At 34.6% G+C, this 19,388-nt stretch overlaps 1 protein-coding gene across 3 annotated transcripts in view; it reads right to left on the bottom strand.

The window, feature by feature from the left end:
• LOC139983177 (uncharacterized) overlaps window positions 1-19,388 on the bottom strand; it is a 56,851-nt gene continuing 37,463 nt past the window's right edge. For 2 of the 3 annotated variants that reach the window (XM_071996558.1, XM_071996560.1), the window contains exons 4-15: window positions 17,560-17,646; window positions 13,502-13,564; window positions 13,126-13,197; window positions 12,195-12,310; window positions 10,951-11,031; window positions 9,806-9,938; window positions 8,804-8,933; window positions 7,717-7,798; window positions 6,872-6,986; window positions 5,353-5,451; window positions 3,473-3,549; window positions 1-1,608 (exon numbers count right to left, since the gene is read on the bottom strand). In XM_071996558.1, coding sequence (XP_071852659.1) covers window positions 1,497-1,608; window positions 3,473-3,549; window positions 5,353-5,451; window positions 6,872-6,986; window positions 7,717-7,798; window positions 8,804-8,933; window positions 9,806-9,938; window positions 10,951-11,031; window positions 12,195-12,310; window positions 13,126-13,197; window positions 13,502-13,564; window positions 17,560-17,646 — 1,167 coding nt within the window. In that variant the 3' untranslated portion in view covers window positions 1-1,496. The remainder of the gene's footprint in view (window positions 1,609-3,472; window positions 3,550-5,352; window positions 5,452-6,871; window positions 6,987-7,716; window positions 7,799-8,803; window positions 8,934-9,805; window positions 9,939-10,950; window positions 11,032-12,194; window positions 12,311-13,125; window positions 13,198-13,501; window positions 13,565-17,559; window positions 17,647-19,388) is intronic. The other variant, XM_071996559.1, reaches the window with a different exon arrangement.

Here is a 19,388-nt window from a genome sequence, read left to right as displayed (position 1 = left end):
TTGACTTTCTTGGATATATTTATTCATATACAGTGACTTTAATAACTCAAAATCATGTTTCTTTCTTTTTTTCTAGATACTTTGCATGCCTTTAAGTCCTCTTTGAATTTACATCTATTGGAACTCTTATCTTGCATAATTAAGCTTTATATACACATAACATGAAACGTCAGAATCGCTTCACCACATTATAATTGATTAAAAAGCCTTTAATATTTGTAATAACTTAAGTTCAAAGCTTTAATTAGTTTAAAATGTTTTAATTTGTTATTGTTTTAGATCATTGAATAATCATCAGTGCCATAAAGCTTGCTTTCAAAAATTGTTTGTTTTTTTGTTTTGTTCTCGTAATGTGCATTTTGACCTAAACGATAAAGATGGTGCATTTAATCAGCAATGCACGAAGACTCAAAATGCCCTCACATTATCTAGCCGTTCAGCTATTTCAACAAGCGCGACTCTAACAAACTTGCTTCAAAATAAACAAATATCAGTCCATTGGTTGGAGAATTTCTTTATTACCCAACAACCTCTTATCTGTGCCATCTGTCCATTAAATCTTTTCTTAATGTTACTTTTGGCAAAGAAAATCCAGTTAGCATCGAAAGTTAGTTACTCTGTAACCTTTATACAATATTAATCTAAGACACTGGACTTGTTTCAAAATAAGTTAACAAGCCTCAAAGTTATACACTGTGTTAGTTTATATATGATCATCTCAATTCTTATAAAAGACCTCAGCATAGTGCAGAAGCTACTTTGTTAATATAATGATGTTTGTATCCACGGTATGGTCTATAATAATATAATCTCTATGACGTGTACGTTATAAGCCGGTGCATAATCCCTATCTCCCCCACCCCCACCCCCACCCCCAGCCACTCGTAGCGAACTTTACTTAGTCCATACTATAACTGGTTGATTGCCGTCTGTATAGTTTGTTCATTTGTTTTGTTACTATAAGCAATTTTTTCTGAACAACTTGTTTCTTAGGAACATTTACTATAGCTGTATTTATCATCCGCACTTGTTAAATATCAAGTTCCTACACGTTAGACATACTTATAACTACTGAGCATGTTACCGTGTTCAAGTATTGCGACACCAAGGGCAACATTAACAGCAATGCTTCGGTCGAATACACACTAGTTGGGAAGTTCTTTTACATATACTACACAATATCCCCAGAGGTTTCAGTTCAAAAAGTCGTCAGCATAGAATACACCAGGGGATTTTCTACACTGTTACTCAATGACCTAAATAATACGCGTCAACAGCTGAACACTCTCACGCAAAATCCATTTGCAATGTTCAGATCTCCGTTAATTTGTCGTAAACCTTATAGAGAAGTAAAAGTAAATAATCGATGTCTGTTTACAAAGTTCTCTTTGCTGAAAAAAATTGGTAATTTCAAATATGTGTCTATCCTGTGTGGTCCTTTGAGCAGTACAGGTGACGAGAATATCTTTGAGAATTTCCAAATTTTTCTCTCCGTTTTACAATCTGCAGCATTTCTTCTTCTTCTTGGGGGCGAATGTTACCTCATTGAGATCGACAGTGCTGATATAAACCTGACTCACATTGTCATCTTCTTTATTCTGTAGTTCCCTGAACCAAAATAGAAGGAAAATAAACAAATTATAAAGGATCTTATGTTCTGCAAGTGAAATACCTAAATTCTAAACAAATATCAATGTTATGCTTGGTTAAGGCCACTTTGAACATCGTATAAATGTGCTGTCATTCCCCGATGACGCGGAGCAGTATTTTCCACCATTACGAAGAGAGGTGAACATTGAACATGACAGGATGAAACACAATCCAGTACTAACAAGATGATTTGCTTGTGTCTAAAGTAGTTTTAAGGTTCCATAAAAGATATTTAGGTGTTTGATATCAATTGTTTAGATAAAACACTCGAAATCACTGGAATCTGTCAGATCAAACTCACATGTCATAGTTGCATGCATTTTATAGTGGAAGTAAACGATTGTTATAATATTCTGAAAGTGTCCTGAATGCATTTAACAACTGTTCATTTATAAATCATCAGGATAATCTAGCTGAAATGTCGTTCGGTTTGGATTGTTTTCTTTCTTCATAACGTTCGCATACTGTAGTAATCCTACAAAAAAGTTGGGTATTAAAAAAATTTTAATTGAAGAAAGCACTGACAAACAAGCAAACTTTCCCATTGATCACCTTTTCAAGATAAAAATGTATTCAACCACAAATTCCATTCTTATAACACGAAGACGTCTCACGAATTTGCACAAACCATTCTTGCAATGATATTGCTCATAATTTTTTTGTATATAGATGATGGCTTTGAACTTTGGAATACATTAGATGATAAGATAAAGCTATGAATAGTATTTATCTTCTCCTTATAAAAGGTTAAAGGATCACCTTTTAAATTATTATTGCTTGTAATTTGTTAATTATCTTTGTTTTTTCTTTCTTTCTTTGTTCTGTTCCTCTATTCCTCTTTTCCTGTATTGTTGTTTTGTGTTTATCTGTAGTGTTTAACTGTTTAAGGGGGACTGCTCGTACAAGCTATTGTATTTTTAGTCCTCCTCCACCACTTTGTTCTATCTTGACGTGTGTACTACTCCTCTTCTATTGTTTGAAAACATACTCAAACTCAAACAACAATACTACGATAGCAAAGTAAAGCTTTTTAGGAAGATCTACTACAAAGATGAGATCACAAACCGCCTACAATGATAACCTTGCTGAAGTAAGGAATCCTTAGAGTTTCATTTTTTATGAGATAACTGTGCATCCGAAGAACTATATCTAGTCTATATCAACTGTCTACAAGAAAGCAAGATATGTTTTCTTAATTGATAGTGCAGAAAATTCGTTCTCTCTATCACGATTGTTGTTTTGTTTATCACCGGAATATCTCTTATTGCACACGCTCAATAATTTCACACATTTCTATAAATTAATACACATCATATAGGCATGTGGGAGTAACTAAGCTGTAAGCCAGAGTACGCATTTGAAGAACATTTGCTGAGATGATGAAATTACAAGCCACCTATACAACGATGAAGAAGTAAGCAAGGGTTGAGATTGGTGAATTTTTTTTACATTTACAGAGTTTGGAAACAAGATGGTGAAGATGGGGTTTTGAATGAACTATTCCAGTGTGTCACGTTGTTTGACATAATTTTATCCCCGTACGCAGTCACTCATTAATTTCAATGAAATTCATTTAATTATATACTGTAAGAATTAATGAGCTCTTAACTTCATCAGCGAACATTCTGTAAAGGACACCCTGTTCGATGCTCTTATGTTGGCGTAGATATATTACAACTTTAGTTAGTCCGTTCGGGCGCGACGAAATAACTTTACTAAGTCTAAAGACACAAATGTATCCATAAATTTGTGATTGATTCTTTAGTATTCTGTTCATACTACAGAGGGCCTATGAATCTACTAAGCATCTTATAGTACTTACCTTGCAAGTTTTCCAAATGCTTCGAAAATATTCGATCCTGTTTTAGCGCTAGTTTCGATGAAAAGAGCATCACTTTCCTGTTGTAAGAAAAATTATATTTGTAACACAATTAGTATAAGATTGAAAAGAATGTTAGGATTATTTTAGTTGAATGGCATGAGGAGATATGGACTTATATTTTCTTACTTTTTCTAATTTTTCTAAAATTTCATATTCATAATTCTTGACTTGCAAGGATCTCCAGATGGCTAAATCTGACATGTGTCTGTATCTTTAGATTAAAACCAACTCCTTATAGCATTAAGTATCGCGGAGATATGTTTTGTTGTTTTATTTTGGTGATAAAATTGATCACTAGCCAGTCAAAGATTAAAGTATTTGTAACAATCAAACATATCCCAAGTTACGGACAAGATATTGAGACACGGCGGTCAACTAACAGAGTGCATAGGTTCCTCTTTCATAGCAAACGATTTTGCTTTGTGTTTTTGGTATTTAAGGCATACATTTGTTATTATAAGTGCATATCAAATTATTTTACTGTAGCTAACCAAACTCTCCAAAAAACACACAACGTCGACCGTCGGACAAACTGTGTTCTCGTGTTCTATTACTCTCATACCTACTGCAGCTAGTAATGTAAAACGGAAAAGAAACTGACCATCTTCAAATATACAAGAGAGAAAATGATAGAGAATCTCATTTAGTTTAAGACGTATAAGATTTCTACTCAAAATAGGACGGAAATTGCATCATATAAATGTTAGCAATTTAATCAGTTTCATTTCCTTTACCTAATAAAGGAAGAATGTTGAAACACGTTTTAGGGAAATTATAGCTATTAAAATTAAGGCGTTGTGAAGTATAACAGCCCAGACGTCAAACCAAGCTACCAGCAACGTTTTTGCTCTCTCGTGTTTCCCACTGATGGAGTGTTGCCATTGGGTTTATGCAATTAATCGCTTAAACTATCCTATTAAGTTCACGTCACAATCAGAGAAACTTTATGGTAAAACGACTGGTGGTTTGATGGCGCTCGACCAAATTCCCGTGTATGAAAGCAGACAAACCATAACCTCATACAACTATCGCTATGATTCTTTAAATTTCCTAATTGTTTTCGAACATTCCTTTTTTCAATAGAGATAAAAACTGGAATAATTTGGCAACATTAATATGATAATTTTGGTTCGAATATAGCATCTAATTACCATCTTCTTCGTTCAATAATCATTGTTCAACAATTTCGCATACTTCAACAAATGATATTACTTGTGTATGGGTGAAGTTTTGTGTATAACTGACATTAATGATAATATGTATATTTATAATCCATAGGATATTTAGAACTGTCAACATTGCTTCTATATGACGATGCATCTCCTTATTCATTTTGTCACGCTTACGGAGATATACGAGCAGTGGACAGTCACGGAAAGTATGTTAAGTAAAACGGGGGGTTATTCTCCGTTTATAGCATTCCGTATTTTGAAGGAGATTATAATAGAGAACTTCATTTCTTATAATATTAACATGCATGTTTCTTTATTTCTGCACAAAATAAAACGTTTATTGCTGATTCCACCATGTGTATCCGTTTCCAACCACCCGCTCTTCTCTGTTCTATTTCCTCACTATTTAATCGGCACATTCAAATCAGATACCAAAGATACAAGAAAAAAAGACATTTAAAGTATACATAAAATAAAACATATATACCGAAGATACAAAGGAGATATTTCAAGCGTGTATCAAATACAAAGGCATGTAGTCTGATTGGGTGACATGAGTTATATATACCACGGAAGTATGGCTGTAGATACAACCTTTAACACTTGAATCTTATCTAACAAAAAAAAATATGTTGTGTGCTTAACTACCTCAGCAGCTCTTGCGGCAACAGCGGCTGGCACTTCTTTGAGTTCCGGCATATCACCTTTGTTACCAACTAGCATGATCCTAGCGTCTTCATCAACATCCTAAGATTGAGAAAAGTAATCATTATTTATACATTTCCATCGCATTTGAGCTTGATATTCTTTTCAAGAAAAGTCGAGAAGCTATTAATTATTAACGAAAACCAATAAATTGCTATGTTAGGAACATAATCAATCGATCGGATCGAATTCTATGTTCACAGGGAAAAATATGGAGATGCTTTAAATATTTGCAATGTTTTTTTGCAAGTACGCTTTTTCAACAAAGCAAACCAATAGTGGTAGTACAAAAATATAATTATATTACCAAATTGCTAGGTAGATTAATATGAGTAAATGAAAATATGTTTACTACTAAATACATTAAAACAATGTCATGTAATACTGATCAACAATATACTCTTATGCTCTGTATGAATCTGTTAACTGAATATGGATTTCCTGTTTCGGATTGAGTTGCTCCTAGACTATGTTACCATCTCTTTAGAAGTATTTGTGGTTTTGAGTTTACTCATTGTTATACTCTGTACATGAAGGATACATGGTTTTGGATTCACTCATATATCCATCCTTTAACATTGATGAGGATTTCTGGTTTGACTACTTTTATAATCCATCCTTTAAAAACTTGATGAAAATAATTTCTGGATTCGAATTTACTCATTGTTATTCTTAACATCGATCCTTTAACACTGATGAAGGATTTATGGTTTCGAGTTTCCTCAACCTTATACTCTAAATCCATCCTGTAACATTGATGAAGGATTTATGATATCGACTTCAAGTACTCTTGTACTCTGACTCCATCGTTTAACATTGATGGAGGAATTATGGCTTCGAATTTCCTCAATCTTAAACTCTAAATCTATGCCTTAACATTGATGAAGGATTGATTTAAGTACTCTTGTACTCTGACTCCATCGCTTAACATTGGTGAAAGATTTATGGCTTCAAATTTACTCAATCTTATACTCTAAATCCATGTTTTCACATCGATGAAGGATATTTGGCTTCGAATTTACTCACTCTTATACTTTAAATCCATCCTTTAACATTGATGAAGGATTTATGGCTTCGAATTTCCTCAGTCTTATACTCTAAATTCATGCTTTAACATTGATGGAGGATTTATGGCTTCGAATTTACTCACTCTTATACTCTGAATACATTCTGTAACATTGATGAAGGATTTACGATTTCGACTTCGACTTCGACTTCAAGTACTCTTGTACTCTGACTCCCTCGTTTAACATTGATGGAGGAACTATGGCTTCGAATTTACTCAATCTTTAACTCAAAATCCATGCTTTTACATTGATGAAGGATTAATTTAAGTACTCTTGTACTCTGAATCCATCGTTTAACATTGGTGAAGGATTTATGGCTTCGAATTTACTCACTCTTAAACTCTAAATCCATGCTTTTACATTAATGGAGGATTAATGGCTTCCAATTTACTCACTCTTATACTCTGAATCCATCCTTTAACATTGATGAAGGATTTCTCACACGTAACGTCATAAAGCAAAAGAACGCCATCCGCTTTGCGAAAGTACGCATGAGGAATGCTTCGAAATCTATGGAAAGAATTTGATATAATTTAAATAAAAAGACAAATAGATATGATGGAAAGTTCAGTTTCATTTTTGATAGACAGAGGTAAGAGCAGGGTGGTAAGGCGATACCGGTAAAATATAAATATTCCAAATAAACTAGACAGAGGTTTCTAGTAGAAATTTACATCTCTGTTTTCATTACTCTTTCTTATTTCGTGACAAAATGGAAGCCAGACTCGTTATCATATAATTGAAATGATTCTTGAGTTATAAATTATTGCAGTTTATTCCATTTAGATTGCGCGATGAATCTGGTAAGTCCCATGTGAACTTGAATTGATATTTCTTTTCTTAAATGACTTCATAACCTAATAAAATACTCAGGTCGAGTCCCAAGAATTGAATGTATTTTGGAAGGAATAAACATTCACAAGTAACGTTTAAAAAGCTAAACAGTGATTTTAACCATGCTTTTCTAATTACACTTCTGGAAAGACAGCACAGTCAATACAAACACAAGGTTTGATTTGTTATAGTATGCGTACCCTGCGTTTGTTACAGTATAAACAATTAGAACATTATAAGTTGGGAGGCACACCATTGCGTTGCCTTTGAGATTGTTCTATATGATATGAATTTTGGAATGTTTGAGAATGCGTTAATCCAATACATTTTCTGCATTGTTTAGCATTTTAAACAAATCTAGTATACACGAATAGTTACCAAACTCTCGTTAACATCAATATTTTACCTTTCTTGTCCAGCTGTGTCCCATATTTGTAACGAAACAACACTATTGTCCATCACCAGTGATTTCATATGGAAGCCGATTTCTGAAAAGATAATAAAATATCATTTTTCATGGGTTTATAGGCTGTTGTTCCGGTAATTAACATTCAAGTATTTTGTTTTGTTCCAGCCGCTTTGTATATTAGTATTGAAACAAACAAACAAACTCAAACGAATATCATTTCATGACTCATCCCGGGACGATTGCAACATGAACAGTTGATGCTTGTATTGGTTGGTGTTATTAGGTCAAGGTTTAAACCACATTGATGACAAAGTATTTGTACAGGATCAAACGTCTTTAGAGAGCGATGACGTCATACCTGTGGTCGTATGTAGGTAATGTGGGTATATGTGGGTAAATGTGTTTCGCATGTGGTTATATATTATCCTCATATTACCCTAAGCCATAGGAATAAAACTATCCGTCACATACAAGAACAGCTCGTTATGAAAGAAAACGTGGATATCTCTTGAATATTCTTCGTTGAATATGAAAGTTTGGGCTTTATGATACTGGCACGTTTATCGTTAAAACGTTCTTACAAACAGTTGAGTACATATCCATATTGCTTTGACATTTATAACAGTTATAATTACATATACATTATTCTACATTAAAGCTGGATTTGAAAGAACATTATTTTTCCACACCAAATCAGTGACTCCATGAACCAGGTGAATAAACTGTGCAATTCGAAGGTTTTGTAAATAAATCAATAAATCTCATTAAAACCATGGTCGTAAGATAAGACAAGTGATTGAAGATATGAAGGGTATTCGTAAAGTCTTTAAGCCTATTTCAGACGACGATCTAGAGACACCCCCCGAATCCCTACTCCCCTATTGAACCCTCTAAAGGAACGTAACGGAAAAGTATAGTTTCTAGCATTATTTGCATCGTTATACGTCTAAGACCCACCCCCCATACAGGTCCCCTACATGGGAGTCTGTGTCATCGACTCCAGGGTCCACACACTCTCTATTCTTAAATCATGCATCCCACCCCTGCAGTTTTTCAATTATGAACATGAAATAATTGGGCTCACCAATTGTGACTTGAGTATTTGCTGTAAAAGTGTTGTGACAGAATCTTTGCACAAAACTCGTTTTTCCTACACCAGAGTCACCACACATGACCACCTTGAAACATCGATCTGGTGTCCTGAGTTGTAAGAACTGTCGAAAAGGGTAAAAGCGAAAGAAAAAAAACTTTAGTTTATTATCATGTAATGATATTAATGGCAACATCGGGTACAACGTTAACGATAGCTCAATATTCATATATTAAGCTGGTCTTTACCTCTTCTGAAACAAAGTAATTTTTGTAATTTGGCAGCAGGTGGGGTCATTTTTTAGCCTAAAGCAGAGATATATGGCACAATATACTTGTCGTGGGATCTACGCATGGTTCAAGAAATGATTTATATCGAAATAATCTTACACGGAATACAAAAGCATGATTTGCATTTTCAATAGCAAACAGGTGGGCGAAATTAGCCGGAGGTGAGGCTATTCTCGCAGAAGGTGTCAAACCCCCACACCCCCTGCCAGAGAGTCAACAACAATGACCTCCCCGCCACGCCCTCTCGTTGATAAAATCCTTTATTTGCGTCTGGCTCTTCCATTCAAAGTTCATTCCCGTACTTAAATTAGTCGAAAGGAAGGCGATGAAGATGCATAACTTTTCCCCCATTTTGATAGCATGTGCACGCCACTGATAACATCTCTCCGTTTTAAGAATTAATGAAGCATTTTGGAATAGAAGAAATGATATTGGCTAGTACGTGATTCCAGCAGGTAAAAGCAGGAATTTCAACGACTATTGCGTTAAGAATCTAAATATCCGGATTGGAAGGACGGGTGTTTCGAAATTTAGAAGGTCTGAAGTTGTATTAAGGTTGATCTTTTCTCGCTAGTTTGAGGTGTTGCGTTTGGGATTTGGATTTGGTGAGATGTAGAAGCTGTTGAAGGTATAGGATAGGGGAGGAGGGTGTGGAGGGGGGGGGGGGGGTTGAGTAGGGATTGCGGGTAAGGTTTCTAGTACCTACCTGCATACTAACCTGCATTTGTTGGTCGCATTCGCAGTCACTGTAACTGCTCACTCTACTCATCTGCATTACGCCTACTCTTCTGGTTTCCTCAACTGTGTAATTATCTTCCACCAAATTTTCATATTTTTCCCTAAAAGGATACAACCATAACATACAACTGACCACCCAAGCCGAAAAGGTGTGAGCTTATATTTGTTCTTAACGTGAAGCATATTATATGCCAGGGTGTTATAACACACTAACACGTGTTATGTTTTGGGAGCATGCGAGAGCTAGATATGTTAAAGATACAATACAGTAAATCGTAGTGGTATTATATATATATATTTTTTTAAATTTTTTTAAATTTTAAATTTAATTTTTTTTTATATAATATAAAATATTTTTATATTTTTTATTTTTTATATATATTTTTTTAATTTTTTCAATTTTTTAACACAGGCCGCAATAAAATTTGCCTCTATCATAAACACGTGTTATCATGTTATAACACAGATGCATATAAATGCGCAATATATTCAAGTCGAAAACGCTATTGTAAGCAACTGTACAATTCGGTTCGGGTGCACCGACAGAGAACTGCGGTTGCTGTAGTAAAATTCCAAAAGTGACTTGATTTCGCTACATGCAACAATCATTATAATGCATATCACTTGTACGTTAGTAGCCATGGTTTGACGTCATTACAAGAAAGAGCATTACATAAATGACGTTATGATACAATCGCCTTTTATAATTTAAGAAAAATTAATACCGCACATTAATATGCTAGACGTTACTTCAAGTCAAAGCGATAAGAACGCATGAAATTACATTAAAAAAAATCAAATTACGATATCATTTGTGACCAACTGAACATAACATTCAGATTCAACCATCAACGTTAAGTGAATGGAAAGGTATCATAAAAAGTTAAGGTAAATGACGTGTTGACTCTGGTGAAAGTTCCATTAAAAGCATATTTAAGTGAGCCACTGAATCTAAGAGACTGACTTCGGTCAGCTTGCTGGTTTGATAAGCCCATGATGGCTTCTTCGCGAGTTCCTGCTGGCATGAGGATCTCAAATACATACATACATACATACTGTTGAAAGGCTTACATTTTAATATATCTCTTATATCCTTATCAACGCTGCACAAACCTCAGCTTTTCTAATTGTAACTCTAAATTTCGTCTATCCTTGGAAACTTCTTCTTGTTCTTCTAAGGCCTCAGAATATTCCCTGAAACGAAAGAAGACTCATTAAAACATCAATAATCTAGTCATCATGTGATTCTTCAATGAACTATATTTCTTGTATTAGTCATGAGACTTATTTGAGTTACTACACCTAATAGAGTTCTGTTTTATTGAATCTCGGCTAAGTATGCACTGATGTGAATTTCAAACTTTCAAACAGGAGAATTTACCTGATATTGTCTCATATACGTGGATTCTTAGTTCAGAACAAATTCTTATGGCATATGCTTCATAACGTACATTAACTATTTAAGTCTACCACGTTAGAAATCGTGTGGTATTTGAAACATGATATCACACGTTAGTTTATGAAAATAATGCTGATGTGATAGACTCCATGACAAAAAAGCGTACATATCGTATATGTCTTAGTTCAAGCAGTACTCTAATGACGTCATAAGTCTTCTTTTGTTCTTTTCTTTGTCGCCTTATATGTAAATTCTGATGTGACGATACCGCTATATTCGTCGTACGATTGCCTTCAGACGTTGTCTTTGTTTATGCGTGAGGTCAACTCTTTATCTGCGATCACCTGTTCTACTAGACTAGCAGGAGTGGGCAACCTTTTTGAATGAATGGGCCAGATATAAGGACTGAAAAATTGACTGGGCCGCACCTAACCAACGACTGTTGATTTCAAACCTTTGATTCCGAGGACTTTCAAGCAATAGGTGTGTGTACTTAATCTGTATTCACAAAAACATAATGTCAATACAGTATAAGTTGATAATTAATGGGGATAATAGGCCGCCTACCTGACAGCATCATTAGTGCCGATACATTATAAACATGCTACGTCGTTTTATTGTGATGATGTCAAATAGATTGACTTTTTTCCTTTTCTTGAGACATCTCACGGGCCGCAAAAAGTCACTGGCGGGCCGCATGTGGCCAGCGGGCCGTAAGTTGCCCACCCCAGTACTAGAGGCTTTCCGTCAGACCGTAGCCCATGATTCAAATAAAATTAATTTGGTTTAAAAATATATGACTGTTCATGTTAGGATAACAATAACCTATTTATAATATTTAAGTTATAATTAAAATATCAAGTGTAAATATATAGTGATTATTTATGCAGAGCGGTTGTCGAAGACCTCGGAACGTTTTTGCACGAATGTGGCATTTAACTTCAAACCGGTACCGTACCTTTGAATGAAGTCTCTTTCCCTTTCTGATTCTTCTTGAAGCTGAAGGCACAACTGCTGTGTCTCATTTAGTCCAGCCAACGACTGATCTAATCTCATTCTCAGTTGGGTGTTTTCCTGCAAAATAAGTTTTTTTTTTTCATGTGAATTTGTTGCTACCTGTTAATATCACATATAACTAGAAAGGTAGTTAAAAATTACAGTTTGATACTTTAATCTACCGACACCTCACCAAGAATATTTAATTAGGCATTAAATTCTTCAAATGGATATGAATTAAACAATGAAACTTTGTAGTAGCTGGGCTGGACACAATATTCTCGTATTGAACAAAGTATCCATTTGACAAGTTTTGTGTAATAGTACAACACATTAATACCTTTACATCATCCTACTTCGTATATTTCTACAGGTTAGAAGTACAGTACCATCACCATGTTCTTTATCTATACTAGGGTTTGCTAATGAATATATCCAACCAGGGCCAGCGAAAAATGTGTGCTTGGAATAAAGGCTCAAAACAGAATCAATATTTCATATCGGATGAACAAGCCAAAAGCCCTTGAGGATCCGCGTACCTGATTAGTGGAAGGTTGTGGTCCATTATTTTCCCAAACCGGATTGAAATCTTTCACGGCCGGCTTTTGGCTCTCGGTTGTTCTTTTGAGGACCCACGATGTTATATAGTTTTGGCCTTGGCTTTGAGACGGTAATATGTTTCTTTTATGCATGAATGACGGGCAGTAGATTGCCATTAAATTATAGTATACTCTCTTTGCAAATTTGGAAATCGTCAAACGTTGTGATGTTTGTTGACTTTCTTTAGAACCCAAACAAGGAACATCTTCACATTAACAGGTAATCATACGGAGACGTACGTTACGAACTGGGATTCATCCAAGGCACCTCTCATTATACACATATCGAGTTACCTTTGATAAATTATCGTTCTCGGAGATAATGTTCGCCTCATGACGACTCAGTTCCATCACCATTTGTTCTAACTGAAAGAAAAAACAAAACAAAAATTTAATAAAGAAAGATTGATTAACATTAATTAAGAAATAATAAAGATATGAATAAAACTAAACTTCTTAGATATACCTGTGGGAAGCAACATAAAGAGAAACACACTACCTACAGCAATGCATATTAGTTGGATCGTCCCTTCAAGTGGCGCTATTCTGGATCATGTCAGGAAGAACATCTTATCAAATAGCGTGTTATATCAAGGGATAAAAAATGTAACATTTAACGTCATATTTCTTTTTTACAAGTCTAAAAGCTATTTTGTCATTTTTTCTTTACCTGCTGGTTTTGCTGTAATCTCTCTTTGTCACGTTTTTCGATTTCTGCCAATGATTGTTCAAGCTGTAAAATAAAATTAAAAAATCAGCACATGAATCAATTACAATTGCAGCAATGTAAAAGTACATTCATGTCGTATTTAAGATTCATATCCTTTAGCGAAAGATGGATCAATATTCAAGCATGATATGTCAGTTCAACTCTATTTGCTTTGTGATTGGTTTATGAGTTGCATAACCTGTCGATATCAGGGAACTGTGTTTGATGTAATATTCAGGGCTTTATTCGGTTTACAAGCTACACAAAAATAAGACTGAACACTAATTACATCTGACAGTTTCACCGAAAATATTGTGACAGAAAAAAAACATACTCTATGCTCTAGGGATAGAAGTAGGCATTATCACAATACAAAAAGTGGTAAAGGTTATTTGGTTTGAGTGGGCAAGAAAGAAAGGAACTTCAAAAAGGTCTACTCGTCGACAAAATGAATCTTCTGTATGGTCCACTTGGTATCCCAAATTCCGGTATTTAAACATTTTCAAGAAGAGGAGCATTGTTTCATTTCGACAACAACAAATGGGGTAAAGGGTATGGGTTGTATTACCAAAGTACGTCAAGAGAAAATCATTCACCGCAATATTCCTCTGCGACGTACCAATCCATACAAATTGTCCTCAATTAATATAGGGTGTCACGATGTGATATAAATTCAGATAAGAAAGTGTCCCATACAGTTTGTACTTACTCAAAGGAACTTATCATCAGTGAAGCAAAATGTCAAAGATTTGGAAACATTCATCAAATATTTCATCCTTGGTTTGGTTAGCCAAACTCGATGACAGTGCTAACCATTGATTTTTTTCCAAGAATGGCTAGTTAGTTCTTATAGAATATGGATACCATGCATATTAAATAAGGTGTCAAGACCTCGTACACTAAGGCAAACGGGTTTGAAATCATGTTTAATATCATCTTGGTTCTTCAGTTCAATAACGGCTGGAATTTGTTACAAATCGATTACAATTATGTTGCTGTACACAGGAATGTGAGTTACTGAGTAAATTGTCTGGGAACTGTCAAGACGTAATCATAACGGGAAAGCAATACATGTCCTGCCTAGTTCATTACGTTGTGTCCTTTGGCAAGATGCTTTATCTCAACTGCCTCTCTCCACCCAGGGGTTAAATATTTGCCTGTGAGGTAACTTGCTATTGGGCGCAGTATATAACTGCAGCCGTCTAGAGGGATTGTCTCTGGGACAGGTTATCATTGACCAGGGGTAAAATAACGTCTGTAAGCGCAAAAAAAAAAAAGCACGAAAAGAAGCGGGAAAAAAAGAGATGAAATAAAAGCGATACATGTCTTTGCCTGCCTGCCTGACTTCTGGAAGAATGAATCGGAAGTATTGTGTTGTTTTGTCTCAGGATTGATCTATTTTGTTTCTTTAATTAATCAGCTTTACCCTAATTAACACCTAAGACGAATTTTCAGCGACACAAGGAATAACAATGAATAACCGAGTTCTGCTATCATTTCACAGCCACGTGTCTGCATATTAACATGATCCATACGTACATCTATTATTCTAGACATATCCTGCCTTGCTTTATTCACTGTTGTATGATTAAATGAGACACAAACCCCAACAATCAACATTGATTACGTCTAAGTGTTAGAGTTCCTTCATGCACGTGGGTTAAGACTCACATCGATTTTTAATGTTTATCTTTATTTGTAATATTATTTTCTGTAGTGGCGATGGGGTTCAACGAATACTGAAATTAAACAATATAACTTAATAAAGAGATTTTAAGACTAACACTGTTAACAATCAACCTTCAGGTAGGCAGCAAAGATAACTTGAAATGTTTCCTATCCAATTAAATGAGGCCAAATGACATCACATGTTTTGCCAAAGGACAGCTCCCGGATAACCAAAATGCAATGAACTGTAACTGTTGCTTGCTAATGATGTTTACTATTAACTACAAGCATCAGTTTAAACGCATATTATTATAATGTAAAATCAAACCATGTCAGTTTTTTGTTTGATATTATGTAAGTGGTACAGATAGACTAATTAAGCGACGATATTTCAGTTGAATAAGCAACCGACTGCACTGAGTAACGTACTGTATATCCGATTTTGATATAAAATACATTAAGAATATATTTTCTGCCTAACTTTATTTTCTCGTAAAGAATCTTAGCTTTTTTACTACAAGGATGAGGAGGGCGGGTTAGTCGGGAGGGTTTGTGAGGGTCGGTGGGGTCTCGAATTTGGGATTCGTATTATTTAGTAAGTTTTGCTTTGCTTTGTATACTTTCTCTTTAATTCCTCTGTTCATTATTTGTTCTATATATTTCTGATTTGACTCTTTTCAGTTTATAGGGAGTGAAACTCTTTTACAAACAACTCGGATTTTTGTTAAGTTTTACTTTCCTCTACATCATTGCTGTTCATATTATTTTTTGTTATTCTGTGCACGTGTACTATTTCATGTTGTAAAAAGACAAATCAACGAAACGTTAATCAGCTTTTAATATGACTTTCACAAGAACATATTCACTAATCCTTTCATCTTTCCCTATCTAGCAGTGGATGCAAAATTGTGATCAGGATGGTTTGGACAACTTCTGATATTTTCCGGCTCTAATATGAGGAGCTGCAAACATAATGTCGTCCAAACGGAATGTATAAAAAGTAGACAATGAATCAGCATGCTTTGTTCATGGGCATTCCTTATTTTTGATCCATTTGGTGATTTCTCATTTTACCGCTATGTCGGCAATTATTTCGGTAGCAAACGATGTTTATCTCTCCGGGTCCTTCTCGAGAAATCCCGGATGTTAATTTATTAGTTATTTTTTAAAGTTTTTTAATTTAAAACATTCCGCCGTTAGTGGGCACTATACATTGTTAATAAATTTAAATCTATAAGTTAAAAGTTAACTGTTTAAGTTACAATGTACCAACATCTTATTTTGATAACCTTGATAAACGTCTCCATGGAGATATTGAAATCGTATCCTACAAAATGTAATCAAATAAATTTATTTCAACACCCTCAAGCTTCAAGGCTTTTTTCTTGTACATACAATTAAAGAAATTGCTTTTGGTTGACATGCGATATAACACCCTCGGGAGCTAGCTATGCCTGATCCGCTAGCTAGACTACAGAATTATTTATGATTTGCAAGAGAGCAAACAATTTTCATAAATCTTTGAAAAGGCTTTGCTCAATCATTTTTTTTTTTAACTGAGTGAAAGATTTCTTCAACACTACAAATATGTGTAAGTATGGGAAACTATGTATATTAGCAATCCGATCAAGTTTCAGAGAAGCAAAACACGGTGATTTCATCCACGGAGAGTTTGCGGTTAACCTAATTTACAAGGAGTAAAATTACCTCTATAATTATCATTTATGATTCAATGTCTTCTATCTGTTTCATATAATTTTCTTAAATAAAACAAAATCAATTAGCACACTGCGTATCCACTGGAGAGCCTGTGTAAATGAATGTGAAAAGGTAAGTGGGCCTGACAGCCCACTAATGAATAATTTATAATAATTTTTAATTGCAAAAATAAGTAATAAAATCTATTTGCAGTTGAGCAACTACAGAAACTTGTTTTGCCCTTCATTTATTGATAACTTCAGTCAAATGAACAAACTTCATATTTCCATACTAGATGCTACAGAAACTTGCAATAATTCACCGCCATCGGTTAATGAGCGAAATGATAATGTTCTGTTAATGGTTTTCCCTTTCATCATCATTTTATCACTCAGACGAATTTTTCTTATATTAGCATATAAATGTACATGTAAGAGAAAATTGGAAATTTGTTCCAGATTTTCCATAATAGTATCATTTTTGTTTCAAAATTACTTTGACTAGCCAAGCTAATGACTTTTGGTATACAACGCTAACGGAACATTTACTAACATCGAACCGAGAAATTGCATTTCTGTCAGTTTATAGTTTGCGGTTCTTGTAAACGCTCTGTCACTGGAATAAATTAATAAGAAAATGTAAGAGTTTCTTACCTCTTTCTTCTTTTGTGATATTTTGTTGACTTCAACTTCCTTTTCATTTAGATATATTTCAAGTTCACTCTCCATTTCTCTGCGATACTGTAACAAGAAAAGGAAAATAAACATCGATTTCTAAAGCTATTGGTAATACAAACAAAATCTTTACTTATTTTTTAACCTCGTTAAATAATTATGCAAGACGAATTTTGACAAATGACGGTGCTAAGAACACTGGTTTCATTTTAATGTTTGTTACTAGAAAATAATTATTCCAAAAAAAGAAATCATGGCAAAATGATGATTTAAGTTTTGGAGCTTAGGGATATATTAAAAGAAACAGAATGAAAAAGGATCTTTATCTTTAAGATTGCTCTGGTTTAGGCAGTTCTACGTGTTATTGTTAAACCTCGGGTAGTCTTGCTTTCATGCCTGTTATCTAATAAGGATAACTTCCGACTAACATCTGTTTATAAGAGGCCATTTTGTTTCCGGCATAAAATGTAAAAAATGTACTTCAATCTGATCAAGCGACTTATTACACACTTAACCACAAAGTAAAATACAATATTAGTTACTGTTAATATGTTATGTGATGAATGTTTGACTGTTAGAATATAACATACGAATGCTGCCTGGCGTGGCACTGCACCTCAATTGAATAATGGATATCTCATTTCATTCGAACAGTAACTTACCTTCATCCCATCCAATAACTTTAAATTTACGAGAAATATATTAATATTGAAAATCATAATATGGAAATCTTGTATTTATATACAAAATTTCGTAATAATAAATAACAAGACACCGACAGAAGACATGAACTTTAGAGTATATAGAAGCCATAGAACTAATGTGTTCGAAGACAGCTTGTGACTCAATGGTAAGAAAATGCCCGAAGTGGTTTCTCCTTATTCATCTTCTGAAATCTAAACAGTAAGATCAAAGATACAAATCTTTCGTATTCCTGGATTTGACCTTGCAACCTCTAGATAAGGCGTTGTGGTCAAGTGGTTAAGGCAGTGGACTTGTGATCTAAGGATTACAGGTTCGAGCCCTGGCCAGATCATTGCGTTGTGTCCTTGGGCAAGGCGCTTTATCTCCATTGCCTCTCTTCACCCAGGTGTATAAATGGGGACCTGCGAGGTAACTTGTAATTATAGTTGCGTGCGCCGGTTTGTGGCTGCACCCTATGGGAAGTCCCCCGGGGGACACGTGGCTGTGGTGCACTGTGGTGCCCCAGGAGAGATTGATTGAATTGTGCACACTTTGGTGTGTGGGTGTGACAAGTTACCAATGACCAGGGGTAATAATCAGCGCCTTGAGCACCCTGTAGGGTGGATACGTGCGCATTATAAATCTCTGTTATTATTATTATTATTATTATAACTAAGCTCACATTACACACTTATATATAGTAAAGATACAAATTGTGTTAATTAATTAATTTGTCAAGATTATTTCAGATTATTTGCATTTTTATTTCCAGTACTGCAGGATTTAGATTTGTTATATTAAAAATTGTAATAATGGGACCTCTGAATGAAATCAAAACGTGAACTGTTTAAGTATATTTCAAATTTGTATCCGCTTATTTCATTCTTTGTATATTTTACTTCTCCAACCAAATTCAATCTAAACGGCTGCTACATAATGCTTGTATGTCTTTTAACATAATCAACTGTACATAGAGAGACGTATGCACGTCAATTTGTCCTTGAAGACGTCACTTTGGATAACATTGCATTTAGCCATTGCTATTGCCATTGATTTTTGGAGAGTTAAAAAGCTGTTTACTTATACCGCCCCAAGACTAGTATGGTTACCACGTAAGGAAGACG

Source organism: Apostichopus japonicus, chromosome 16 (genome assembly GCF_037975245.1).
Source record: "Apostichopus japonicus isolate 1M-3 chromosome 16, ASM3797524v1, whole genome shotgun sequence".
NCBI classification, from domain to species: domain Eukaryota; kingdom Metazoa; phylum Echinodermata; class Holothuroidea; order Aspidochirotida; family Stichopodidae; genus Apostichopus; species Apostichopus japonicus.
This window is presented reverse-complemented; position numbering and strand designations above follow the sequence as displayed.